This window comes from Hemicordylus capensis, chromosome 5, assembly GCF_027244095.1.
Source record: "Hemicordylus capensis ecotype Gifberg chromosome 5, rHemCap1.1.pri, whole genome shotgun sequence".
NCBI lineage: Eukaryota > Metazoa > Chordata > Lepidosauria > Squamata > Cordylidae > Hemicordylus > Hemicordylus capensis.
The window spans coordinates 255,986,986-256,013,809 of record NC_069661.1 but is presented as its reverse complement, the minus strand read 5'-3'; the positions used below and the strand labels follow the sequence as shown (position 1 = coordinate 256,013,809).

Sequence of the window (26,824 nt, the reverse complement as noted above, 5' to 3'; positions counted from 1 at the left end):
GGCACTTGCCTTCATGCCCTCCTGGAAGGCTTTGCAACAGCTTCTGATTAGCAGCCTTGGAAGCAAGATGCTGGGCTAGGTGGGCCTTCGGGCAGGGACTCTTGGGCTCACACAGGAGCAGCTCGTCCTGGGGGCGGGGTGCCAAAGGGGGCACAGCTGCCTCTCCTTCCCGGAGCTCCCTTTGCTTCTCTCTCTCTTCCGCCCTGTGCTGCCTGCAGGCTGGCCATTCGTCAGGTGCCACTCTCGATTTTCACCTGCAACGATCCAAGTTTGAGCCTTGTTTCGGCCAAGCTGTGGAGCAGAAGTGTGGGCTTCTGCCGTGACGGCCTAAGTTGGCCAGGTATCGCTGTCCGTGGCCCCACTCCATCGGCTGGCCCCTGGCCACACTGCACTGCTGCTCTGCCCTCTGCGCTTTAGGCCGGGCAGCAGAGAGGAGCAGAAACCTCACCACCGCCTCTTAAGGCCTGTTTGCAGTTATCCTGCCACAAGCTCTGGGCTGACTTTGCTCGTCAGCCTCTGGCTCGTTCTCATAGCGAGGGGATACGTCTGCGGTAGATGGGAATTGCTCCAAGGGAGGCCCTCCAGGACTGAGTAATAGCAGTGTTCTCTCGGATGGGGCTGCACAGCGCCACGAAGACACCCAGCAGTGAACTGGGGAATGGCCCCAGTGGAACTGCAAGGAGAGGGGGCTGGAACACCCTGGAGTTCCCTTGTCAGGAAGACAGGCCCAAGGGGGTGGGACGCGGAAGGCCACGTAGTTAGGCGCAGGCCAGACAAGGGCAGAGGATGGAGGGGAGGAAGCCACCCGGTTGCTTCCTCTTTTCCTTTAAATCCGGAGGTTCCTGACCTTGGGTCCCCTGAGCTGGACTACCACACCCAGCATCCCCAGCCATAATGGCTTTCAGGAGTTGTACACAAGAACATAGGAAGCTGCCATATACAGAGTCAGACCCTTGGTCCATCTAGCTCAGTATTGTCTTCACTGACTGGCAGCGGCTTCTCCAAAGTTGCAGGAAGGAATCTTGTCTCTCAGCCCTATCTTGGAGACGCTGCAGGGAGGGAACTTGGACCTTCTGCTCTTCCCAGAGCGGCTCCATCTTCCCCTGAAGGGAATCTCTTGCAGTGCTCACACTTCTAGTCCCCCATTCATATGCAACCAGGGTGGACCCTGCTTAGCTAAGGGGACAAGTCATGCTTGCTACCACCAGACCAGCTCTCCTCTGATGCAGTCCAACATCATCTGGGGACCCAAAGTTGGGAATCCCCAAGCTCTTGGATCCATTCAGCAGAGAGGGCTTGAATAGAGGCTACTCTCACCGCTTCCTCCGGAGTCTCTGGTGCCCACACAGTCTGGCCCTGCAAAGGAGCTGCCTCTTTTGAAAGCATGGGGCCGTTGCTCCCACGTTCTGTGACCCTCCTGCCAAGGGTATGACTTAGGATGCTGACATCTCATCTGTCGTATGAACTGAATGCTCTTTTACTCATAAAGGGAGCTTTTCCTTTCTCCACCCTGTTTGCGAGCATGCCTTGTCCTCTGTGGTGTGCATGGCAAAGTGTGAGGCCTCGACCCTGGGATAATTGGCTTGGGGGGTGGGGGGCCAAGGGCTAGCAAAGAATCTTACTCAGAGAACGAAGATTTTCCTATACATTAAATACTGGAAGAGTTAAGGCCATTGATTGATTGATTGATTGATTGTTAAATTTGTATACCGCCTTTCATTAAAAACAATCCCAAGGCGGTTTACAAAAGTTAAAAAACATATAATAAAAATGACAGTTCAAAACATTAAGCTGAAAAGATGAAAACAAATCTGATTTAAAATCTATAATAAGCAAACACAAAAACTGTACATGGATAGTCATTAATGAAACATGCTTGACATTTTCAGATGTTCATTATTGTTTAAATGGGCCAGATTCCCCTTAGAAAATCCTGTCTCTTTGGATTAGGCCTGGTTTCCTCTTCCTGTGCCAGACCCCGAGACCCGGGTGGAGGGAGAGGTCGGGGCCGGGCCAGCTGGAATCTGCCGGGGTGATGACCCCGCCCACACGGTCTCACCAAGCCCAGTTGCTGGCCAGGAGGGACGAACAAGAGGTTGGCCTGCTTGTGTTCTGCCCCGAGGGAAGGCCTCTGGTTCTTCTTAGGATCTGACTTATGCCAAGGGGGAGAGAGTCTGCTGGGAGGCTGGAGGGGTCTCCTGCCTGCCCTGGCTTCTTGAAGCGGCTTGTTCCGGGGTGGAGGAGGGAGCACATGAGGCTTCTTTAAACAACTGAGGCCTTTGGAAATGACTCTTTCCAGCTATTGGATCATAACCGGCTATATTGTCTGACACTTTACAGCAGCAAGGTTCCAGTCTGATGGAAGGGGGAGCAGGAAATATTTCGGGGGCGGGGAGTGGCCACTCCCCCTTGGAGTCATCCCTTCTTGTGAGCATTATCCTTGATTATCTCTATATACTACTACTCCTCTAACCTTGTTGCAATCCAAAAGCGGCCGGTGGGGAGGGGGGTCCCTGCTTGTGAGCAAGCCACAGATCAATTGAGTGGTCCCTGGGCCCTGTCGTGATGCATTTGGCATCTGTATCCAAGGCGCTCAGGGCTAATTGACTCCATCCCCCCCTTAGTGCCCCTTAGGTCTCCGCTGGGGTGGGGCTGCGCTGCTTGCTTCAGTATTCTGCGGAACGGGCCCCGCTATGAGCACAAGACTCCCAAGGCTGAGCAGGGACCCTCTTTCGCCAGTGAGCAGCAGCTATGCACCAGGCACACTTCCCACACAATCCCCTCTTGACCTAAACGTGCTACAGCCCAGCTCCCAGGTGCAGGAGACGTCCCGAGTGGGCTGTGCACCCTCCACTGCTGGTGCCAGGGAGCAGCCACCCTCTCCTCCTCCTCCTCCTCCTCCTCTTCCTCGAGCCACCCCCCTCCCCAAGTTGTGAGCAAAGGGATTTTCTCTTTAATACCATTGAAAGGGTCCAAAATCCCAAGCTTTAGATTAACATGTGCCAGCTAGATTAAGGCTAATCAGAAGGGCAGATGCGGCATGGTGACAATCCCAGCCCTGATTACCATATCTCAGGGGCTTTAATCGTGTGCCTCCCAAGGGCGGTCAGCTCTGCTTTTGGGCACAGCAGACTGCAAACCCCCACCCCACCCCCGGAAGCATCCCTCGCCCACTCCGGCTTGCTGGTGCTGCAGCCGCAGAGGCCGTTGCATCAGACGCTGAGGCGATTTGGCTTAATCCTTGCACAGGGAAGGACGTGTGTGCACGTGGGCTCCTCTCCCCGTCTTGCACGGACAGTTCCTGGCTTTAAGGTTTCGTGCTCCGTGTGAGGTGAAGCCAGGTTGAGGGAGCAGCCTGTTTGTGCCAGGAGGCATCTCTTGCAATAGCCTGGTTGCACACTGACCTGTGAGTTCTGTCATGTTTCTGTCATCTCTTCCATCTTGATTATGCCTTTTATTTCCTTTGCTTTTTGTTCCTGCTGTTCTCCTTTGCTTTCTGATTTGATAGGGAGATCAGGTTTGTACCTGAACATGCTCTCAGGTGAGCAACAGAGGGTCAACCGCCAGTTTCCTTGACATTTTTAATTTCTGTTTTAACAAGGAGCTTAAGCTGCAACCCAGCAGACACTGCAGCACCTCGGAACTATTTCTTAATAGTTGCCAAATTAATAGTATTGTGAGACACGCAAAAATGTAAGGATCACAATTCATACAGTCACATTTGCTCTCCCTCTCCTGTCTGCCCCCTTTTTGAAATGTTAGAACTTAAGAACAGCCCTGCTGGATCTGGCCCAAGGAGGCCCATCTAGTCCAGCATCCTGTTTCACACAGTGGCCCACCAGGTGCCTCTGAGAAGCCCACAGGCAAGTGCTGAAGTCACACCGTCTCTCCTGCTGTTGCTCCCCTGCAATCAGTATTTAGATGCATCTTGCCTTGGAGGCTGGTCTGTAGCCCTCAAACTAATAGCCATTAGTTGACCTGCCCTCCACGAATTTATCTAAACCCCTCTTAAAGCCATCCAGGCTAGTGGCTGTCACCACATCTTGTGGCAGAGAATTCCATAGATTAATTATGAATTGTGTGAAAAAGTACTTCCTTTTGTCGGTCCTAAATTTCTTGGCAAGCAGCTTCATGGGATGACCCCTCGTTCTAGTGTTATGCAAGATGGAGGGAAATTTCTCTCTCTCCACACCATGCAAAATTTTATAGACTTCTATCATGTCGCCCCTCAGTTGCCTTTTTTCTACACTAAGAAGTGCCAGGTGTAAGGAAGGTGCTCTAGACCCCTGATCATCTTGGTTGCCTTCTCCTGCACCTTCTCCAGTTCTATTATGTCCCTTTTGATGACCATAACTGTACAGAGTATTCCAAATGTGGCCGCACCGTACATTTGTATAAGGGTATTACAATATTAGCAGTTTTATTTTCAATCCTTTCCCTAATTATTACAAGCATGGAATTGGGCTTTTTCACAGCTGCCGCACATTGTGTCAACCCTTTCGACTAGCTGTCCACCACGACGTCAAGTTCTCTCTTCTGGTCAGTCACCGACAACTCAGACCTCATCAGCATATATGTGAAGTTGGGATTTTTTGCCCCAATATGCATAACATATGCATAACAATATGCATAACATTAAATCACACCTGCCATTTTGCTGCCCTCTCGCCCAGTTTGGAGAGATCCTTTTGCAGCTCCTCGCAATCGGTTTTGGGTTTCACTACCTTAAATAGTTGGGTGTTATCTGCAGATTTGTCCACCTCGCTGCTTACCCCAACTTCTAGATCATTTATTAATACATTAAGAAGCACTGGTCTCAGTACAGATTCTTTGGGGGCCCCTCTTACCTCCCTCCATTTAGAGAACCATCCTTTTATACTTACCCTCTGTTTCTTGTCCATCAACCAGTTACCGATCCACATGTGAACCTGTCCCTTTATCCCATGACTGCTAAGTTTTCTCAAGAATCTTTGGTGAGGAACTTTGTTGAAAGTTTTTTGAAAGTCCAAGTATACTATGTCAGCTAGATCACCTTTATCCACACATCTGTTGACACTCTCAAAGAACTCCAAAAGGTTCATGAGGCAAGATTTACCTTTGCAGAAGCCAATCTGCTTCTCCTTCAACAGGTCTTATTCTATATGCTTAACTATTTTATCTTTTAGAATGCTTTCCCTCAATTTGCCCAGCACAGATGTTAAGCTAACCAGCCTGTAATTTCCTGGATCCCCCCTGGATCCTCTTTTGAGAATTGGTGGGGTTAAGTTACATATTTTTGCAAGGAGGTTGGCAATTTCATATTTGAGTTCTTTAAGGACTCTCAGGTGAATGCCATCTGGCCCTGGTGATTTGTTAATTTTTAATTTTTCCAGACAGTTTAGAACCTCATCACCTCTATCTCAGTCTATTCTTTATCTTCTGTCCCAAAGAAGCTCAATTCAGGCGCAGATATATGCTCAGTATCTTCTGCTGTGAAGAAACCCAATTTGCCCCTCCCTGTCCTTTCTATATGGTTTGTATTCAGGAATAAGTGTCCCACTGATCCTCACTGCTCCACCATGTTTCCATTATGCCCACTATCTATATGTGTTCATTAGCAACCAAGCAATCTAGCTCACCCATCTTATTTATTGAATTTATTTATTTGTTTGAATTTATATACACCTAACATCGAAATCTCTAGGTGGTGTACAGAATTAAAACATAATATTATAATATAAAATGTTTAAAATTCATAAAAAGATAAAAATCATAATAGATAAAAACACATTAAAATTTTAAAATTAGAAAAATTAAATTTAAAAAATTAAATTAAATTAAAAATCTTGGCTTGGAGGCTTCTGGCATTGGCAATGATTGTTTGATTGATTGATTGATTGGATTTATTTATTGAATATATATGCCTCCTAATATCAAAATTTCTAGGCAGTGTACAGAACTAAAACATAACGTAAAATATAGAACATTTACAATCATAATAGATAAAAACACATTAAAATTGTTTTTACCCCCAGACCCCAGTTCCGCCGCCACCCAACTGCCTGGCACCCCGTTTCCCCCCTCCCTGGCCGGGCTGCCACTGCTGCCTCCTCCCTCCTCCCCCCCCTCCCCGCCAGGCACAGCAGGCTTTGCCTCCTTTTTTTAACCTCTGAAAGCCTGCTGTGTAGTGCAGTAGGATGGGGGGCAGCGGCCAGCTCCTCCCCCCTCCCCTCCTCTCCCGTGACTGCACAGGCTCTGCTCTCTGGAGCCCGTTTCCGGCTTTACTCCACATGGAAGGGAAGCCAGAAACGGGCCACAGAGAGCAGAGCCCATGCAGTCACTGGAGAGGAGGGGAGGGGGGAGGAGCTGGCCGCCCACCATCCCGCCACACTGCACAGCGGCGGGCTTTCACCGGTTAAGAAAAGGGGGCCCTCTCCCCTTCTTGCCCCCTGCCCTGCAGCCAGCCACCCCTGCGCCCCACCCCGATCTTTAGGGGGCAAAGGGGGGAACTTTCCCCTCCCCACCGCTACTGCCACCACCACGGCTTTTTTAAAAAAATAATTAATTAAAAATTGTCAAGGTGGAGGCCAGGAGGCGGGGAGAGGTTAAAACAAACACACAACTTAATGCATGGCAGAAGGAATAAAATGTCTCAGAATTGTGTTCTTCCATTTTTGTTGCATGCATCATCCAATTCCTGTGTCCATAAACTACTACTGAAGTTGGTTTTCCACACCAAACAGATGTTGGGTTTCTGTTTTCTTCCTGTTCTTGTATCACAAGGTTTTAGAGAAGAGGAAATGTTGGAATGGGAAGGGAACTGAAGAACATGGAAGGTTGACTCAGCCTTCCATCCTTCTGAGGTCGGTAAAATGAGTACCCAGAATGTTGGGGGCAATATGCTAAATCATTGTAAACCGCTTAGAGAGCTTCGGCTATAGAGCAGTATATAAATGTAAGTGCTATTGCTATTGCTGTTGCTAACATAAGAGCAGCCCTGCTGGATCAGGCCCAAGGCCCTTTTAGTCCAGCATCCTGTTTCACACAGTGGCCCACCAGATGCTGCTGGAAGCCACAGGCAGGAGTTGAGGGCTTTCCTTCTCTCCTGCTGTTACTCCCCTGCAACGGGTATTCAGAGGCATCCTGCCTTTGAGGCTGGAGGTGGCCTATAGCCCTCTACCTAGTAGCTGTTGATAGACTGCTCCTCCATGAACATAGGAAACTGCCATATACTGAGTCAGACCAGTGGTCTATCTAGCTCAGTATTGTCTTCACAGACTGGCAGCAGCTTCTCCAGGGTTGCAGGCAGGACTCTTTCTCAGCCCTATCTTGGAGAAGCCAGGGAGGGAACTTGAAACCTTCTGTTCTTCCCAGAGCAGCTTCATCCCCTGAGGGGAATATCTTCCAGTTTTCACACATCAAGTCTCCCATTCATATGCAACCAGGGCAGACCCTGCTTAGCTATGGGGACAAGTCATGTTTGCTACCACAAGACCAGCTCTCCTCTCCAAAGTTATCCAAACCCCTCTTAAAGCCATCCAGGTTGTTGGCTGTCACCACATCTTTGTGGCAGAGAGTTCCACAAGTTGATTAGCTTAGATTAGATTAGCTACAGCACTGTAAATAGAAAGATATATTAATTGCCTTTTTAAAGTTTACTATAAACAGCAGGTATGAAACTATTCTATAGTATTATGAGATTTTTTTGAGCTTTTGCTTGGGTTGGGGCAGGGAAATTAATATACATGCAAGAAGCAAGCAACTTTGAATGAGCATATTCTACTAATCTTTGAATTGTCTGCTGGTTCTTTATGTGAAAAGCACTGGCTGTGCAAGGACATATTGTAAAATATCCCTCCCTGCATAATACCCCATTCACATGGCAGCATTTCACTTCAGCAGAAGATAACATTTTTGATAACAACTTAGATTAGTCCTTTTACAGAGCAGTATCTATAAAGGTAAAAATCTATTTGGTCCCCAAACAATCCTGGCAAATGCATACCTTGAGTACATCTGGCAGTTGAGTGGTGGGACAGAGTTCATTCAGAGCCGAAGTATCTCCAGGGATCAAAAGTCAAATCAGAGTTGTTAACATTTTCATTCATGACTCTGGTCAGGATGTTAAAGGGAAGGCTTGAGATTTGCTAGTGGCGTAATATTATTCAGATCAACAAACTACTCACTCTAGTTTGTTGCTAAAACCTCAAATCCTTCATGGTGATGAGTCTACTTGGGCAAAATAGATGAACTAGAATGCAATTATGCTAGGTGTGTTCATGGGTATCCAGTATTTGTATTTTTAAGTATTTTGTTTTGTAGAAAATCCTGAAGTTAATTATGTTTACTTAACAGAATTTATATATTAGTTTTTCAACGACTATTAACAAAGTGGTTTTACATCATAAAGTCATACACTAATAATCAACAAACAAGAATTGGGGTTCTGTTACTTTATTAGTGATGTGTAGTATGTGAAAACCTTTGCTTTTAGATATGTTGAGACTTTGGCCAACTTAAATATTTGGGTAAAATATTACTTAGTTCTATGTACACTTTACTCAGAAGTCACAGAGTTGGAGAGGAGAGCTGGTCTTGTGGTAGCAAGCATGACTTGTCCTCATAGCTAAGCAGGGTCTGCCTTGGTTGCATATGAAAGGGAGACTAGAAATGTGAGCACTGCAAGATATTCCCCTCAAGGGGATGGAGCCGCTCTGGGAAGAGCAGAAGGTTCCACATTCCCTCCCTGGCTTCTCCAAGAGAGGGCTGAGAGAGATTCCTGCCTGCAGTCTTGGAGAAGCCGCTGCCAGTCTGTGAAGACAATACTGAGCTAGATAGACCAATGGCCTGACTCAGTATATGGCAGTTTCCTATGTTCCTAATGACAGTCTTTGTCTTTTCTGTTTGTCTTTTTAATGGTTGTGTTTTTGGTGTTCTGTGGTTTTTACTGTTAAACTGATTTTAAGGTTTTAAATGGGATTTTTATGGAGGTGGGGGTGTGGGAGATTAAAAAATTAATTCTGTGTGCATGTGACAGACAGACTGACTGACTTATGTGCACACAAACTGCCTTGATACTGCTGCCCAGAACAAAACTCTTTCCGCTCACTGATGTTAAAAGTAGAGGGAGCCCAGCTGTTGTGTGCTCTCTTTCTTAGGGCCATTTGATCTCTTTGACCAGCTAGCACATCCTTCTGCCTGCTCCTTACCTGATCCTACTTGGTCCCCTTCTGGTTTCTCTGAAGCATTTACACCCTTAAGGGATGCCATTTGCCAAACTGGAGCCTGCCCAGCTCCTGTCAGCTCTCCCCCAGTTGTCATTTTAAAAGCTGCTCTGTACCAAGTAGAACTGGGGGTCCCTTTTGCCCTACCCCTCTAGCACCACCCCTCCCTCCTCTGGCCACGCCCTTTCTTCCTCTTTCACCCCCTCCCTTATATAATTTCAAAGCTTCTGTTGATTAGCCTTCAATATTTCAGCAATCAATTGTATGTATTTTTCTGTAGATTTGAAACCATACAGGATATTTGAAGTCATTACAAAGTTTGATCAATTAAATAGCAGGGTGGATTAATTTAAATTAATTATTAAATTAATTAAGGATTTAAATAACTTTTAAAAAAATTTATATTCCGCTCTTCTTCCAAGGAGCCCAGAGTGGTGTACTACATACTTAAGTTTCTCTTTCACAACAACCCTGTGCAGTAGGCTAGGCTGAGAGAGAAGTGACTGGCCCAGAGTCACCCAGCAAGTATCATGGCTGAAGGGGGATTTGAACTCATGTCTCCCCAGTCCTAGTCCAGCACTCTCTGATTTAAATCAAGTTGCTAACTTTCGATATCATATGAAGCATGTTTGTCAGCAACTAAATTGAGTCTCTCTGCTACCCAGTGGCCTAATTGAAAAACCTCTCTAGCCCTGCAGTCCCTGGACCTTTTGCACTCCAGAATTTATTTAGGGGAGCAATTGTGAACTTAAGGATTTTACATGGCACTCTCTCTTCAGCAGCAGTAAAGTAAAGGTAAAGTGTGCCGTCACGTCAATTTCAACTCCTGGCGCCCGCAGAGCCCTGTGGTTGTCTTTGGTAGAATACAGGAGGGGTTGACCATTGCCTCCTCCCGTGCAGTATGAGATGATGCCTCTCAGCATCTTCCTATATCGCTGTTGCCTGATATAGTACCAGCGGGGATTCGAACCGGCCACCTTCTGCTTGTTAGTCAAGCATTTCTCCATTGCGCCATTAGGTGCACATTCATGTAAATTCATGCACATGAGGAGAGCATGAGAGGTGCTGAGGGAACGGATTAATCCCCCCTCTGCCAGCACCTTGGTCCCAATCCGAATCTTCCTTCCCTCCTCTCCCCCCACCCCACCCCAGTGACTGCTGTTTGCTGGAAGGTAAAGGGACAGGAGACCTGATCACAGATCTGCAGCATCTCCTCTAGCTTGGCCCTAATAGGAACCTGCACCGATTTCCCCCGGCTGTTCAAGAAAAGTCGTTTCAGGGTTTCTCCTGCTGGTGGTTTTGTCACCTCGGGACTGACACCGTGAGATTCCTGATGCTATCACTGATTTCTCCTCCTGGGATGAAAGCAGAGCTCCCCTCTCTTTCCGTTGGCCAAGGCCTGCTTTTCTGGGCAGGGTTTTGTGACTGGGTGGGGCGCCAAGGGCTCAGAGGTCACCCGAGGAGGAAGAGCGACCAGGGCAGGGCCCGCGGCTGCCAAACTGGGCACTGCCTCCGATGCCAGGTCAGGGTGCTTAAGACATAAGCTTTCCTGTCTGCACAGCAAAGTGACGTGAGGACACACAATCACATTTGGCCTCCTCCTGTTATTGTGCCACGACCTTCACGGGATACCAAGCCTAACCCAGACCAGCAAATAGTTCCCACCAGCAGGAAGGCGACCCTTCCAAGGCTGGCCTCGTGTCTGCCGCCGAGCTCGGGAATGGAGCGTTCCAGAGCAAGTGCTTTGCAAAGGATGCCTTATCATTTGGTGCTTGAGTAGTGCCCCCTTCTTGCTAGAGGGAGTTTTCCTCCCCTGGAGATGTGTGTTTCTGTCCATCCGCCCATCCCTGTCCAGGCTTTTGATCAGGAATGGAGCCCTCGGAGAGACTCTCCCTAGAGCAGTTAATGGGGGTGGGGAAGGATCCCTGGCTCCGACTCGTTAGAATCTTAATAGCGGCATTAATCCGACAAGGCAAGATCTAGGGCAGGGCTGGGGATGTCGTCGGAGAGAGAACATGACTGCAACCATTCTTGGAGCACTGGTGTGTGATACAGAAATAAATGAAGAAGATGAGACTGTGTGGGCAAACCAGGGGTTATCCAGGAGATGGAAGTATTCTTTGAATCCAATGAAGATTTGAAACAGGAAGCAAATGTACTGGTTTACGAACCATCTGGCCTTGTTGAGGGGATCAGGTTGAAAGAACGCACGTCCGCGCGCACGCACACAAAACCCTTCAAGTCTTTCCCCCCTGTAGCATCTGGCTGGGCTCAGTTATTTGAGTCATCTGGAGTTGTCTTCTCAGGGTGGGGCATGTGGTTTGCCTCTGCCCCCTGCTTTGTTTTCCTGGAGTCTGTGGATCAATGCTGTCATGGACATATGCGTTGAATAAATGGAGGGTTTAGCTCAGAAAAATGCTTGCAGGCTCATCATGTTGGGGGTTGTGGTGGGAGAATATATACTAACAAGCCATGAGAATTGTAGAGCACAAACAACTAGCACAGATACAGTAGTGTCGGTTCTCGGCCTCCTATTACCTTCTCTGCGAGAGAGGGTACTGAGAGAGCCACACACATTTGCCTACGTAGGCTGCTTCTAGTAACGACCTGCAAAGAAACCTCTGTGCATACACCCACCTGCCCCAGATCTCCTCCAGTTTGCAGAAGCTTCCTTGCCTGGTGTCTTGGAAGTCATTCCAACCTGATTCATAAGGACAGCCCTGCTGGATCAGGCCCAAGGAGGCCTATCTAGTCCAGCATCCTGTTTCACACAGTGGCCCACCAGATGCCTACAGCGGGAGTTGAGACCATGTCCTCTCTCCGGCTCTTACTCCCCCGCAACTGGTACTCAGAGGCATCCTGCCTTTGAGGCTGGAGGTGGCCTGTAGCCCTCCGACTAGTAGCCGTTGATAGACCTCTCCTCCCTGAAGTGATCCAAACCCTTCTTCAAGCCATCCAGGTTGTTGGCTGTCACCACATCTCGTGGCAGAGAATTTCACAAGTGGATCACGCGTTGTGTGAAACAATACTTCCGTTTGTTGGTCCTAGATTTCCTGGCAATCAGTTTCATGGGATGACCCCGGTTCTAGTGTTGACTAGCTGTGGTGACTAGCTGTGATGTGGGGCTGATACATAAATGGTCTTGCTGTGGGGCAGGAGGCTTTGACGACATGTGGGTTTGTTCTTAGCACCTGATGGGCAGCCATACCTTCCGTCAGGGAGGCCTTTCCTTCCAAATCTAATTGGCAAGAACCCTCCTCTGGGTTTTTTCTTCATTCCCTCACCCTCTCATAGGTGTCCCTTGGCTGGCTGCTGTCATCTGACTGTGGTCGCTCTGCAGGCACCTTTTGCACTGCGTCTCCTCTCTGCCTGTGGCCTAGATCCCGGGTTCCCAACCATGGATCCCCTGATGCTGTTGGACTACAACTCCCATCAACCCCAGCCACAATGACTGAAACCTGGGATGATGGGAGTTGTAGTCCAACAGCCCTAGACTGCAAACAAGAGCAGGCTTAGGAGCTACAAACCACAAAATCCCCGGTTCCAGCCTCACCTAGGCAAGCAACTCTTCCCTCGGGCACAGAGACACACACAGCCTTTAATACAAGTTGTTAAGGTTCACCTACTTTATAGGGTTATGGTAAGAGTTACAGCAACATAATGTTTGTTGAAGTATTTTGCCCACTCAGCGCTTTACAGAGGCTGCGTCTCTAGCTGACGTCACTGTAAAAGGCAAGTGACCAGGAGAGGGCAACTAAATGAAACCTCCATGTTCAGCAGCAGCCTACCTACCAATTCCTGGGAAGCTAACAGGGGAGGACTCTTACCTTCACACCCAGCTTGTGGGCATCCTGGAGGCAGGATGCTGGACGAGATGGACCCACTTTGGTCTGATCCCAGTGAAGCTGCTCTTCCATTCCTAGACTGGCCTGTTGGGCAGAGCGGCCTGGTGGGTGGAAATTTCTCCTTTTCAGGTACAGATGTGAGCCCTTTCTGACTCCTCCATGTCTTCTAAAAGCAATGCACCCATCTTTCCGAACGGCTCGTGCTGACTTCCTCCTGGCCATTGGTTTTATCCTCCTGAACCAACTTCCCTCTCTTTGTCTCCGCAGGCCTCGTCCAGATCCCCGTCAGCATGTACCAGACGGTGGTCACCAGCCTTGCACAGGGGAATGGCCCCGTCCAGGTTGCCATGGCACCCGTGTCCGCCAGGATAACGGACAGCACTGTCACCATGGACGGCCAGGCCGTGGAAGTGGTGACGCTGGAGCAGTGACGGCCCAGCGGTGGGACCAAGCTGCTGCTGCCGCTTCCTCCTTTCTTGCGCAAATAGTTTTTCTACACCTCTCCAGAGATGCCATCAGGTGGCATTTGAGTCTCGCAGCTTTGGAAGCAAAGGTTTTGTTAACAAAAATGGAAAAAACGGGAAACGGAGCAAAGCAAAACGGTGCATGTTGGAGTGCGGTTTTCTAGCGCCGTTCCACTCTCACGGGAGCAAGCAGGCCCAGGCAAACCGAGCCCTTCCCTCCCCACTGCATGGACCATCTTTGATGACAGCCAGGGTGAGGCGTGCAAAGGTGGGCTGCCCTCCTGCCTTGGGGGTCTGTGGTGGGGCTCCCCGCAGACTTCTGTTGCCCCCTTCCTGCAGAGGCTCCAAAAGCCACATTGCTCTGCCGTCCTTGCATTGAGAATTAGGTGTCATTTTAACATGGACATAAATTTAAAGAGAGAGGTTTGAAGACCGTCTGGAAAAGAGACACCCCCCTTCCCCTGTTCCCCTTGAGGAGGCATTAGAGTAAGGCTCTCCAGAGGAGACAGCAAGGGCTGCTTCCCATTGATGCTGGATCCCCGTAAGAAAGGGAGGGGCCTTCCTCCGGGGCAGGGGTGTGTGTGTTGGTGACCTGATGGAGCAGATCCCCCCCTCACCCTCCTTTTTTAAAAGTCCATGCTTGGAAACCCGACTCCTTTCCTTTCCCTACGGAACCGTTTTGGTTTGCATTTTAAGAACCTCCTTCCTTCCCGGGACAAGTTCAGAAAGGCAAAAGGAACGAAGCCACAAGAGAGGGGTGCGGGGTGTTGCAAAGGGACACCACTAGCTTCTTCCCACTCTTCCTCTTTTCCTCTTTGACCACATGGCTCGAAAGGTTGGCCTGGGCCATCTGCGGCTGTGGAGGCAGTTCAGGATGGCTGGCCAGCCTCCCCCCGCTCTGCCTTGCCCTTCCTCTCCTCCTTGGCTCATGAACTTCCCAGGGTTTCCAGCTCCACATGAAGCACACACACTCTCTCCCCTCTGCCCAGATGGTCTCTGGCCCCCCTGCCCAAAGCCCTGCCTCTCCCATGGCCCAGCAAGACGGGCCGCCTTCCCTCCCCGCGGCCCCTGCGCCTCTCTCTGCCGCTCAGGGCGACTGCCAGCAGCCCAGGCCCCGATGTCCGCTGCGGCACACATGCCGACAGGCACCAAGGTCCGAGGATGTGGCAGTCCCTGTGCACAGCCGGCAAACAGGACAGACGATGGCCGCTGGAGTGGTGGGCCAGAGCAGGGCTCCCTCAAACAGGGATGCCCAGCTGGTGTGGACTACAACTCCCAGCATCCCTGGCGGCAATGACTTTTGCTTGGGGGCTATGGGAGTTGTAGTCAACAACGTCTGGGAATCCCTGATGGAGGGGACGCTGGGTCAGAGGATGGGCTGCCCACTCTCACCGCTTAATAGAGTCGCCCTTCCCGAGAGCCTTTTCAGGGCCCGCTTTATTTACATCCCAGAGAGGCCAGAATGTTTGGCTGCCCCCACAAAAAGCAAAATGCTGCCACTCTCCCTCCTTTCCCATTGCCACCCCCACCTCACCCCTCTTGTTGGCATCTGGAATTGCATACAGTATTTAATTTGAATTTTATTTTTACGTGGCCATTTATCAAGCTTCTCCGCATCTGTCTCAGCTTCAAGGCACCTCACCCTACCCTGATTCTTGTATTTGCGTGAGGCTTTTGTTAACAGGATCTCTCTACAGCCCTTTGGTTTCCCACCCGCTCCCACACACACACGCTTTTCTTTCTGGACTTAAATTGAAGGGAGGGCACCCTTCCTTCCCATAGAAACAAACCCAGGTCTCCACTTTAATTTTTTAATTTTTTAAAAAATATATTATTATTATTATTTTGTATTGTCGTTGTGAAGATGTCGGGTGTGACTTTAAACTCAGTGTTCTTTTTTCTCCTTTTTTTTTTTTTTTTTGCAATGGAATAACGTTCTGATAGACTGAGAAATTATTTCCCTGAGACCCAAAGAAAAATCAACCTTTTTTCCACTCCCCCCCACCCCACCCTCCAGTCCTTTAGCAGAGCATGGAAATATCTGTTGTTCCCCCCGATTCTGTCTGTTGCCTCATTCAATAAATTGTTACAGATGTGTCCATAACTTGCTTTCGTTGTGTGTCTTCTTTCAGTTCCACACCAAAGATGGTGCCTAAGTCAGGTTTGTCCTGTGCACGGTGATGCGGTCTCTAGTACAGAACCCAAATCTCTAAAAGTCTCCGCTCTCTCTGTCTGCATGTTTTGAGGCAAGTCTCTAGTCCTCAGGAGTTGAGGGGCTGCATTTAAAACCAGGCAAGCCACTGCCCTGAGCTACAAGGCGCTTGTTTCTGTGTGATCAAGGGCTTCCCACTGACTTCAGTTTTAGGAACCCTTTCCTTTGCACTAGAATATTTGCGCCCGCCACAATCCACTCAATTGGGGCAGATGTCACCGGAAGACGATGGTGTGCACTGCGTGATGTTTCTGCTCCTTGCGTCTGTCTTTCCCACAAAGCCTCGTGGCCCAAGAGGGCGGTGTCTTTAAGAAATGGGTGGTGGGAGGCTGCCAATAGAGAGCACGAACTCAAACGGACCATCTCTCAGCGGTGTATGCAGAAGATTCCAGGTTCCGCTCTTTGCATCTCCAGCTAAAAGGATCCCTAGAAGCAGGTGCTAGGAAGGCTTTTGGCCTCAGACCGTAGGAAGCTGCTGCCCGCCAGATTCAACAGGATTCGGCTGGAGGTTGAGCTTGGAGGGCCCTCTTGGCTGACTCGGAATAAGGCAACTTGGCGCATCTACCTGTGGAATAATAGATAGAATTTGAGCAAGGGTCGGGGCCATGGTTTAGACACTGCGCATGCAGGCTCTCTGCTTGTGGGGCACTTGCCCATCTAGCACAGGTTCCATGCAAATTCCATGGTATGTCAGTGCAGCTGTGCCCAACTCCCCGCCTCCCGAAAGGGAGCTGGGCGCAGCTCCAGCGTAGTGAGCACAGGGCCTCCCCTGCCTGGGCTAGGAGTGGCAACGGGCTGGTTCGTGTCCCGCAAGCGGAGAGTGTGCAGTATGCAAGCCAAGGTTTTTGCAGCAGGTGCCATCGCCCTCCAGACCAAAACGCTGAGAGTGACCTGGAGTTGGAGAAGCAAATCAGAGAGGCGTGAAAGAGAGACCAGGCTGTAATAATGGGTGACTTCAATTCCCCTCACATAGACTGGGCAAGTTCATGTGCAGGTATTGACAAGGAGGCCAAATTTCTAGACATGCTAAATGACTGTGCCTGGCATCTCCAAGATGGGGCTGAGAAACAAGACTCCTGCCTGAAACCTGGGCGAAGCCGCTGCCAGTCTGTGTAGACAATCCTGAGCTAGAGGGACCAAGGGTCTGACCTGACATAAGGTAGCTTCCTGTGTTCCTTGTTTGTGCAGGGGGGGGCCCCATCATGAATCAGTATTGTTCCGGCTCTGCTGGAACTAGAAGAGTCCATTGCCATGTTGCAGCACATGGCACACACCCCATATGTGTGGGGCCCTGGGAGGTCGGCCTTCTGGCTTCTCCTCACCCAACTCCACCTTCTTCAGCCAGCTCTCGGATACACACACAGCACTATCAGCTGCTTAGCGCTGGCACAACAGCCAGGTGGATGGCTTTAAGAATAAGTGGATTTATTTCTAAAACGTGCACTCTGCCTTCCACTACAATGATACCATGAGGAGACTTAGGAAGAATATTTCAGATTTTTAAAAATAGAATAAAAAAGGTTAAAGCAGCCTCACTTTAAACTGCACCATGTTAAAACGCTCATCTTAGAGGCAGCAAGTGCCGAAAGATTTGCTGGCACAGAACGGTCTTCATTGCCCATCTAAAAGAGGGTGGTGATCAGTGTTCCCTCTAACAGGGATTCCCAGATGCTGCTGACTACAACTCCCAGCATCCCCATCTGCACTGGCCTTTGGCTGGGGATTATGGGAGTTGTAGTCAACAACATCTGGGGATCTCTCTTACAGGGAACTCTGGTGGTAATGGAGGTGGACCTGCCTCTTAAGGAGGTGGTTCTACAATCTGGATGCCACAGCAGAAAAGGCTCCGCTTCTTGTACATTGCTGCCATGCTTCTGAGGGTGGGGCAGCCTGTAGACTGGGGATCTCCAGCAAGCTTGTAAGAAAAGGAGAGAATTCTCAAGATTCCCTGGTTCCAGGTGTTTAAGACTTTAAAGCCAGCACCTTAAATTGTGTCTGTTAAAACCTTTTATTTAGTTATTGTTCAATTTCTAGACTGCTTTCCATAAGACAGCCCAAGGTGGTTTACAAAAATTAAAATACAATAAAACTACATAAAAATCACATTAAAACATTGAAAATCAGTTAAAACAATAAACTTGCTGTGTGAGTGTGTGGGGGAGAGAGAGGGAGGGAGGTTCACCAAGTACTTGTTTCAACTATCTGAGTGCCATTTGGGAGAGTGTTGCAGAACCCCAGAGCAACCCTAGAGAAGGCCCAGATTTGGGTCACCACCATGTACCAAGCAGGAGGGTCCCAGGTGCACTCCCTGGCAGAGGCGCCACGGACTTGGGGGCAAAGGGCCGTGCCCCAGCAGCCTCCACTCACTCCATGGGGCACCCAAATCACGCAGGCTGCCACCTGCCTCGTGATGGCAGGAATCTTCCCTGCCCGGCTGGCAGCGAACACAAGTTGTGGCACTCAGAAGACATTGCGTGCAACCCGGTGGCTCGGCTGCAGCCCCAGCAGCACTCCTGATCTCCTCCCGGCGGCAGCCAAGGCTGGACCAGCCAGGAGTCAGGCAGCCTCTCCTGTGTCAGAGCCTCAGTCCCAGCCAGCGCGCGAAGAAGTCCAGCCAAGTGGGGCCCTAGGCTCCTGGCTCACCTGCTCCCTGGCAGCATCTCCAGAGAGACCCCTGCCTGAAACCTTGGAGAGCCGCTGCCAGTCAGTGTAGACAATCCCGAGCGAGATGGACCAAGGGCCTGACTCAGTAGAAGGCAGCTTCCTGTAGCTAAGAGGAGGAACCATTCCCCCTGTGGCGGGAGGGGACGATTCAATCAGAGGAGCTGCAATAAAGGTGGTAGCTGCATGCTGTGAGCTCACCGCAGCCCCCCGCGAATGCCCCCTCCCACGCAGCGCCTTAGTCTGCCCCTGTGGCAAACTCCTTGTGTACAGACAGAAAGGCAAGCTGGGACCGTGCTTGTGTCTGGATCGATCTGTGGTTCCAGGCAGATCCTGAGTCTGTTCTCTGTTGGGTACCCCAGAGGTTCCCAATCCAAGACCCTTGTGGCTGGGGATGATGGCAGCTGTAGTTCTGCAAGCTCCTGGGACCCAAAGCTGGGCAGCTCTGCATTAATTCACCCTGCCTCCCAGCAGCTTCAAGGTAAAGTTGTGCCATCTGAGTCAGTGTCGACTCCTGGCGCCCACAGAGCCACCCTGTGGTTGTCTTTGGTAGAATACAGGAGGGGTGGACCATTGCCTTCTCCGGCACAGTGTGAGATGATGCCTTTCAGCACCTTCCTATATCGCTGCTGCCCGATATAGGTGTTTCCCATAGTCTGGGAAACATACCAGCGGGGGTTCGAAGCAGCAACCTCTGCCTCCCTAGGCAAGTCATTTCCCCGCTGAGCCATTAGGTGGCCATCCCTAGCAGCTTAGGGTCTGCATTAGGGTGACTTAGGGTCTTAGTCACCCTGCCCTCTTTTAATCCTCACAACATCCCTGTGAAACAGTAGCAGCTGCAGGGCATTGGGGCAGGAGGAGCAGGGGAGAACCTGGTGACCAAGGCAGAAGACTACCTGCCCCCCACTTTCCTCCATGCCAGTGGACATTTACCCAAGCCTGCCAGCATTGAGGAAAACAGCAAGGGGGGAGAGGGGGGACAGAAAAGCGGGAGCTTCCTCCTCCCCCTCCTCTCCTGCCTGCAAGTTTCTATTTTGTTGTTACTGGCTGGAACAGCTGCTCCTCAAGCTGCTCCAGCCAATCTCATTCCTAGGGGGCTCCTCTTGGCACTGCCCCCAGGAAGAAGGGGACAATGAATCAACCAGGAAGTGCATTTTAACCCATTATTTTAGCTCTTCCTGGGGGCAGCGCCAGGAGGAGCCCCCTAGGAATCCAATTGGCTGGAGCAGCTTGAGGAGCAGCTGTTCCAGCCAGTAAGACCAAAACAAGGAGTTCCAGACTGGGGAGGAGGGCTGGAAGAAGCTCCCTGCTCTGAAGGTCCCCCTGGCTGCTGGTAAGTCTGATCCTTTATTAGCTTGCTTGTTTTTTGGGGGGGGGGCACTGCCCCTCCTGCCCTTACTGACCAGCTGTGAAGTAGGTTAGGCACTGCATCCCAGTCTTCTTTTCCTACCTGCTTGCCTCTCTGCCTGCCTGCCTGCCTGCCTGTTACTGGTTTCTTGCAGCAGGTGGAGATGCTTGGGGTAGGGGATTTCAGAGGCTGCAGCAGATGCAAGCCAGGCCTCCAGCAGCAGGACCCTGACCTTCTCATCAAGAAGTGCTAAGTGGAGATTAAAGGGCTGGCTGCGATCCTATGGAGTGCAAAGGGCTGGCTGTGAGCTCAGAGCACAGCTGGGAGGTCCCAGCTCCCTCCTCCCCCGGAGGAGCCCGTTACCCGGCCAAGAGGGCCAGCTCTGGCTTCTTCAGCCCCACACAGGTGTCTGTGGATCATGGGCTCCTGGTCAAAATAGCCCCAAAGCATCTTTGGAGACATCCGATGGCGCCTCTGAAGGGCTTGCTCGTTGGCATAACTGGAGGCTTAGTAAAGACCTGTTTCTTTCAGCAGGCTTCCAGTTAGCTCTTACAAAGGTTTTGGTTTCTGGGCTGGCATGCTGATTCATTAGGAGGAAGAGAGCTGGTCTTGTGGTAGCAAGCATGGATTGTCCCCTTTGCTAAGCAGGGTCCATCCTGGTTTGCATTTGGGTGGGTGTGAACACTGTAAGATATTCTCCTTAGGCGCTGGAGCTGCTCTGGGAAGAGCACCTGGCAGCTTGGATGCAGAAGATTCCAAGTCCCCTCCCTGGCATCACCAGATGGGGCTGAGAGAGACTCCTGCTTGCAACCTCGGAGAAGCCGCTGCCAGTCTGTGTAGACAATACTGAGCTAGATGGACCAATGGTCTGACTCAGTAGAAGGCAGCTTCCTACGTTCTTATTAGGTTGTGGTTTTCTTGGTGCCGTTTAAATTTTGGGTTTTGTTTTGCTTCTTGCCATTGTAGTTCTAAGGCTGTTTGTCAGCCACCTTGAGTGTTTTCAGAGTTGGAAGTATGGGCTATAATATACATAAAACGAAACTAAAGTGTGTGGACTTTGCAGATCTGCAGAATAGGTTTTTTTTTGGGGGGGGGTTGTTTGTTTGTTTGTTTACACATTTTATATCCCGCTCTTCCTCCAAGGAGCCTGGAGCGGTGTACTACATATTTGAGTTCCTCCTCACAACAACCCTGTGAAGTAGGTTAGGCTGAGAGAGAAGTGACTGGCCCAGAGTCACCCAGCAAGTCTCATGGCTGAATGGGGATTTGAACTCAGGTCTCCCCGGTCCTAGTCCAGCACTCTAACCACTACACCCTTCTGCTTTTACAGTTTGAGACTGTAAAACTGGCCTTGCAAGACCATTTGCTTTGACTTGAGTCAGTGCGCTTTCCCCTCTGCCCAGCGCCCTTATTCAGGCACTATTCAGCCCCTTTAGACATAACGAATGGAATTTTGCTCCTATGCAATAACACAGGAAAACCATGACATAGAACCCTGGTCAGCAACTAGTTTTACTGGAGGGACACTAATATGGGTGTCTGCAGGAATGTTTCCAGGTGTGGGGCAAAGTATATATAGATACATAAAAGCACCTGCTGCTCCTCATTAATCTGGAGAGGGCAATTGCCCCCTTTGCCTTCGCTCCCCCCATGGATGCCCATGGGCACTAAGGAGGGGGTGTATTACGGTGGGCCCTACTAAGGTTGAGTGCTCACCAGTCCCATGAGCATAGCTATCTTTCTGTCCCTGCAATGTTTAGTCACTGGGGATGGGATGGATGGATTTAATCGTAGGCAGAGGAGGGCTGGTCTTGTGGTAGCAAGCATGACTTGTCCCCATAGCTAAGCAGGGTCTGCCCTGGTTGCATCTGAATGGGAGACTTGATGTGTGAGCACTGCAAGATATTTCCCGCAGGGGATGAAGCCGCTCTGGAAAGAGCAGAAGGTTCCAAGTTCCCTCCCTGGCTTCTCCAAGATAGGGCTGAGAGAGATTCCTGCCTGCAACCTTGGCGAAGCCGCTGCCAGTCTGTGAAGACAATACTGAGCTAGATAGACCAATGGTCTGACTCAGTATATCAGGGATCCTCAACGTTGGGCCCCCAGATGTTCTTGGACTTCAACTCCCATAATCCCCAGGCCCAGTGGCCTTTGAGGATCCCTGCAGAATATGGCAGTTTCCTATGTTCCTATGTAGGCGGGCTCACCTTGGCCCAGTGGCCACCAGTTGCTGATCCTTGACAAGAGAATCATAGAAGCATCCATGAGTGGAGAGCCAGTGGCCTGACTGTCCCAAGGACCACCTTTACCCATGATGAGCCTGCCCAAGCCCTCTTCTCAGTTTCCAAGGCCCTGCTTGTGAGTGCGGCCTCATTGACTGTGCAGGGCCTTTACAGTGGTGGCTCCTCAATTTTGCAGAATATTGCAGACTATCCTCCCTGGGCATCTCAAATAGGCCCTGCCCTGCCAGCTTTGGCAGGCTGGGAAATGATATTGATTTCCGCAGGCACTTGCTTAGTTTTTACTCTTTTGTTGGGCGGTTCTTTTCATGTGTTTGTGGTGACTCTCTTATACTGAGCGGGGTGGGGGGTGGGGAAACTGGCCCTATTCAGCCCTAGCACTGCACCCCTCCAGTGCTTGTGGTTCTGCCTACTGCAGCTTTCTTTGTAGAGACTGTGAGCCTTTTGAGGGACAGGGAGCCATCCAGGGCGTAGCTATCATTGAACAAAGGGGAACAAATGTCCTTGGGCCCTTGCCGGGGGTGGGGAGGATCCCTCCCCTGCCCCATCCAAAGAAGAAGGTGTAGGCAGGGGTCGATCTTCAATGCTTGTCCCAGGGCCCACCACTCCAACCTTGCTATGCCTCTGGAGCCATCATCTTAGCATAGAGGCCAATTTAGCTCTCTGAGTCCTGCTCTTGAAGGTCTTCCACAATGCAGACGACAAATGGAGATTGAGCCATGAGGTCTCCTTTTGGGAGGATGTTCCAGAAGTGAGGTGTCATGACAGAAAAGGGCCCCCCTCTCCCTAAGCCCTCCTGCCTTGCTTCGGAGGATGTTGGAGCACGCATGGCTGGGGGCCTCAGAGGCTCATCTGAGTGTGGTATCCTATCATAATAGGGGCATAGGAAGCTGCCATAGACTGAGTCAGACCAGTGGTCTATCTAGCTCAGTATTGTCTTCACAGACTAGCAGCGGCTTCTCCAATGTTGCAGGCAGGAGTCTCTCTCAGCCCTATCTTGGAGATGCTGCCAGGGAGGGAACTTGGAACCTTCTGCTCTTCCCAGAGCAGCACCATCCCCGGAGGGGAATATCTGACAGTGCTCACACTTCTAGTCTCTCATTCATATGCAAACCAGAGCAGACCCTGCTTAGCTAAGGGGACAAGTCAGGCTTGCTCTCACAAGACCAGCTCTCTTGTAAGTAGGGTGGTTCTGTGACCTTGTCTTGTCTGAGCTGGGCTGCACAAAGGGCCAGAATCACTGCTTGCCTCAACCATCAGGGTGCTCAGAGGTCCGTCTTTCCGCCTCAGTTTGCCATCTCTCCACCCCGCACACATGCACCATCGGCTATGTGGGGGTAATGATGCATTTTTATTAATGCACTGGTCAGCCACACTAAGGCCAGTTCTGGTTCCTTCCTGCATTTTAAAAAGGCCGTTGATAAACTGGAATGGGTTTGGGGGAGGGCAACCAAGGTGGTGAAGGGTCCGGGCATGGAAGTCTAACCCTAACCCTAACCCAGGTCCTATAGGGGACAGTTGAAGGATCTGGGTCCATTTAGCGGGGAGAAAACAGACTGAGGGGAGGCAGGCTGGTGGTCTTCAAAGACCTGCAGGGCTGACGCACAGGAGGAGGAGTGTCCTTCTTAGCTGTCGCTGCTGGGCCCAGGGTCCAAATTCCAAGGAAGCAGGTTTAGGCTAGACATTAGGGGGAATTTCCTGTTTGGTAGTGAAACATTCTGCCTCCTGCAGTGATCGGCTCCCATTTGCTGGAGGTTTTCAACCAGAAGCTGAATTCTGTCAGGGTCGCTGTAGCTGCTTCCTTCACTGGGCTGACTCGATGGCCTCTAACGCCACTTCCCACTCTAACACTCTACGAGTCATTTATACAGTAGGCATTTGTTAAAAAAATTGTGATCTCTGTCGAGTTTGCCTTCCCAACAACCCTTTGAGGTTGGTTGTCATGGACACCCACCAACTTAGTCCTCATGGTATTTTGGAAAGACTGCAATAATTGATTCTACTGGACTTCTGCACTATCAGAGGTGCTCCAGCTTGAACCCAGATGTTGTTGGACTACAGTTCCCATCACTTCCAGACACAATGGCTGAAAGGGGGGTGATGGGAGTTGTAGTGCAACAGCAGCTGGGGACCCCAAGGTTATGCAACTCTGTAATATACTATGGAATAGAATGGTTGTGCTGTCAAGACTGGATCACTGCAATGTGCTCTATGTGGGGCTGCCCTTGTATGTAGTCCGGAAACTACAGCTGGTCCAGAATGTGGCAGCCAGGCTGGTCTCTGGGTCATCTCGGAGAGACCATATAACTCCTGTATTGAAGGAGCTACACTGGCTGCCGATATGTTCCTGGGCAAAATACAAGGTGCTGGTTATAACCTATAAGGCCCTAAACAGCTTGGGTCCTGGGTATTTAAGAGAATGTCTTCTTCGTCATGAACCCCACAGCCTACTGAGATCATCTGGAGAGGTCTGTCTGCAGTTGCCACCGGCTCGTCTGGTGGCCACTCAGGGACGGGCCTTCTCCGCTGCTGCCCCAAGGCTTTGGAATGTGCTCCCTAGTGAAATAAGAGCCTCCCCATCTCTGACAATTTTTAAAAAGTCTTTAAAGACACATCTGTTCAGCCAGGCTTTTAATTAATATGGTTTTAATGCTGTTTTAAAATATTGTTTTAAACAATTTTGAATTGTAATGTTTTTAACTTTTTGTTTTTGTTTTAACTAATGTTTTACTTTCTGTTTTTATTTTGTTGTAAACCGCCCAGAGACGTAGGTTTTGGGTGGTATAAAGATATGTCAAATAAATAAATAAATAGAAATGAGTCAGTGTCGACTCCTGGCACTCACTGAGCCCTGTGGTTGTCTTTGGTAGGATAAAGGAGGGGTTGACCATGGCCTCCTCCCGCTCAGTATGAGATGATGCCTTTCGGCAGCTTCCTATATCGCTGCTGCCTGATATAGGCATTTCCCATATTCTGGGAAACACACCAGCAGGGATTTGAACCAACAGCCTCCAGCTCTCGAGGAAGGTTGCTTCCCCAGAGCACCCTTAGATATACACTGATAACAATTTTTTAAGTGTTATAGCTATATTTTACATTTAACAACAGTTTTTAAAACACTTTATTGTATTTTTGTGTGTAAACCCTTTTGATTTCTGAAACACGTGCGCGCGCGCGCACACACACACACACACACAAACTCTAAGCACCTGCTAGAACATGGCTTTCCTGGTGGGGCCTGCAAAATACCAGCTGAGTGGCTACCTTGCCCCATTCCCATCTGCCCCATAAGCCTCCCCCCGACCCACAGTGTAGTAGCTGGTGCTTCTTTCGTTCTGGCCAGGCTTCATGCTCTCTCCCCCGCATCAGCTGTGAATCTGAAATTATTTTTAAGTGCTGGCGGCAGCGATCTCCCCTAATCTGGTCCTCATCCAATATCCAAACAGCTTATTCTGAAAGCGCTCCAGTCAGCTGCGGGTGCCCTAGATTTTGCTTTCGGCTGCAGGCCTGGATGGCAGTAAACAGGCATTTGCATGAGCGCCTTACCTGCTCTGCAGAAGCACAGGAGGGAGTGGAGAAGGGAAGGCCGGTGGGAAACAGGGAGGGAGGGAATGGAAGGGTTGCATTGTGCAGGAGCCAACAGGTGGGATTCCTCCATTAGCTAGTCCTCCACAATGAAGCGAGCAGGAGATGTGCACAATCATCCTTGAATGAAGCAATGCCGAAGTCTGAACTGCCATGCAAGAGACTCCTCTAGCTCAGGGTACTCCAGAGAGCACCTTCTGCTTCAGGGGACCCCCCACACACTGCTTATTAGAAATTTCCGGGGAGGTCCACCTCCCCTGCGGCTGCCCCTAGCTTCTCTGGTGGCGACTCAGGGCCAGGCCTTTTCTATAGCTGCCCTGAGGCTCTGGAACGAACCCGCTGTTGCTGCAAGAACTCCCTCATCTCTAGCAGCCTTTAAAGGGTGCTCAGGATGCATTTATTTCATCAAGCCTTTGATCAGCTGTAAACGGGTTTTTATTGTTGTTGTTGTTGCTGCTGCTGCTGCTGCTTTACATGGTCGTTTTAACTGTTCTAATGTTTGGTTTTAATTATGGTTTTATCATTTATTTTGTAACCTTCCATGGGACATTGGTATGAGGCAGCATAGAATTGAAATGAAATAGATATTGTGTGCACTTGATGTTTTAAAATGAGCCTGTAATTAGATTGTATTGTGCTTGTGTCGTGCTTTATGATGCATGATCAGCGTGGAAAAAGGTTCCATGTGAACACATTTATTATACAAGCCACTTGGATGGCTGCTGTGTAAGGTAGACGGTGGTGGCGGTGGCAGCGGCGGCGGCAGCAGCTCAAGACCACAGTGCATTTGAGGCAGGCACCAAATGCCAACTTCCCCCTACACCTCTGTTGTTGTTGTTGTTGTTGCTGCTGCTGCTGCAGTAGCAAGAGCCACTTCTGTGACAGTAGGTGCACACACAACCATGCAGGCAAACAGCCGCCACCCCCTCTCCTGGTCTGACACACACACACACCCTCCTACATCCCTTGTGCTTGCAGCCAGGCTAATGATGAAAAGGGGAAAGAAGAGGAAATGTTGAAAGGGCAGTAGAGTATAGGAGACTCCCTATAGAGTGTCTCCCCTCTTCCATTGCCCTTTCCACAGAGCACTGGAGATGCTCTGTGGAGCATCTCCTATGGTCTCCCACTCTTTCATTATTTCCTCTTCTGCTTCCTTCCCCTTTTCATTACTATGCTGGTATGAAGCAGAAAGTTAGGATGGTACTTGCTGGACCAGGAGTAGGAAGAGGCAGTGCAGGATCAATTTGGAGTGGCTTTTAGCAGTGGCTA

General features: G+C 50.0%; 1 protein-coding gene across 6 annotated transcripts in view; it reads left to right on the top strand.

Annotated features, from left to right (window-relative positions):
- NRF1 (nuclear respiratory factor 1) overlaps nt 1-15,616 on the top strand; it is a 76,695-nt gene extending 61,079 nt beyond the window's left edge. For 5 of the 6 annotated variants that reach the window (XM_053257456.1, XM_053257457.1, XM_053257458.1 and 2 more), the window contains exons 11-12: nt 2,341-2,427; nt 13,316-15,616. In XM_053257456.1, the coding sequence (XP_053113431.1) occupies nt 2,341-2,427; nt 13,316-13,479 (251 nt within the window). In that variant the 3' untranslated portion in view covers nt 13,480-15,616. The remainder of the gene's footprint in view (nt 1-2,340; nt 2,428-13,315) is intronic. The other variant, XM_053257454.1, reaches the window with a different exon arrangement.
- Nucleotides 15,617-26,824: the final 11,208 nt, after the last annotated feature.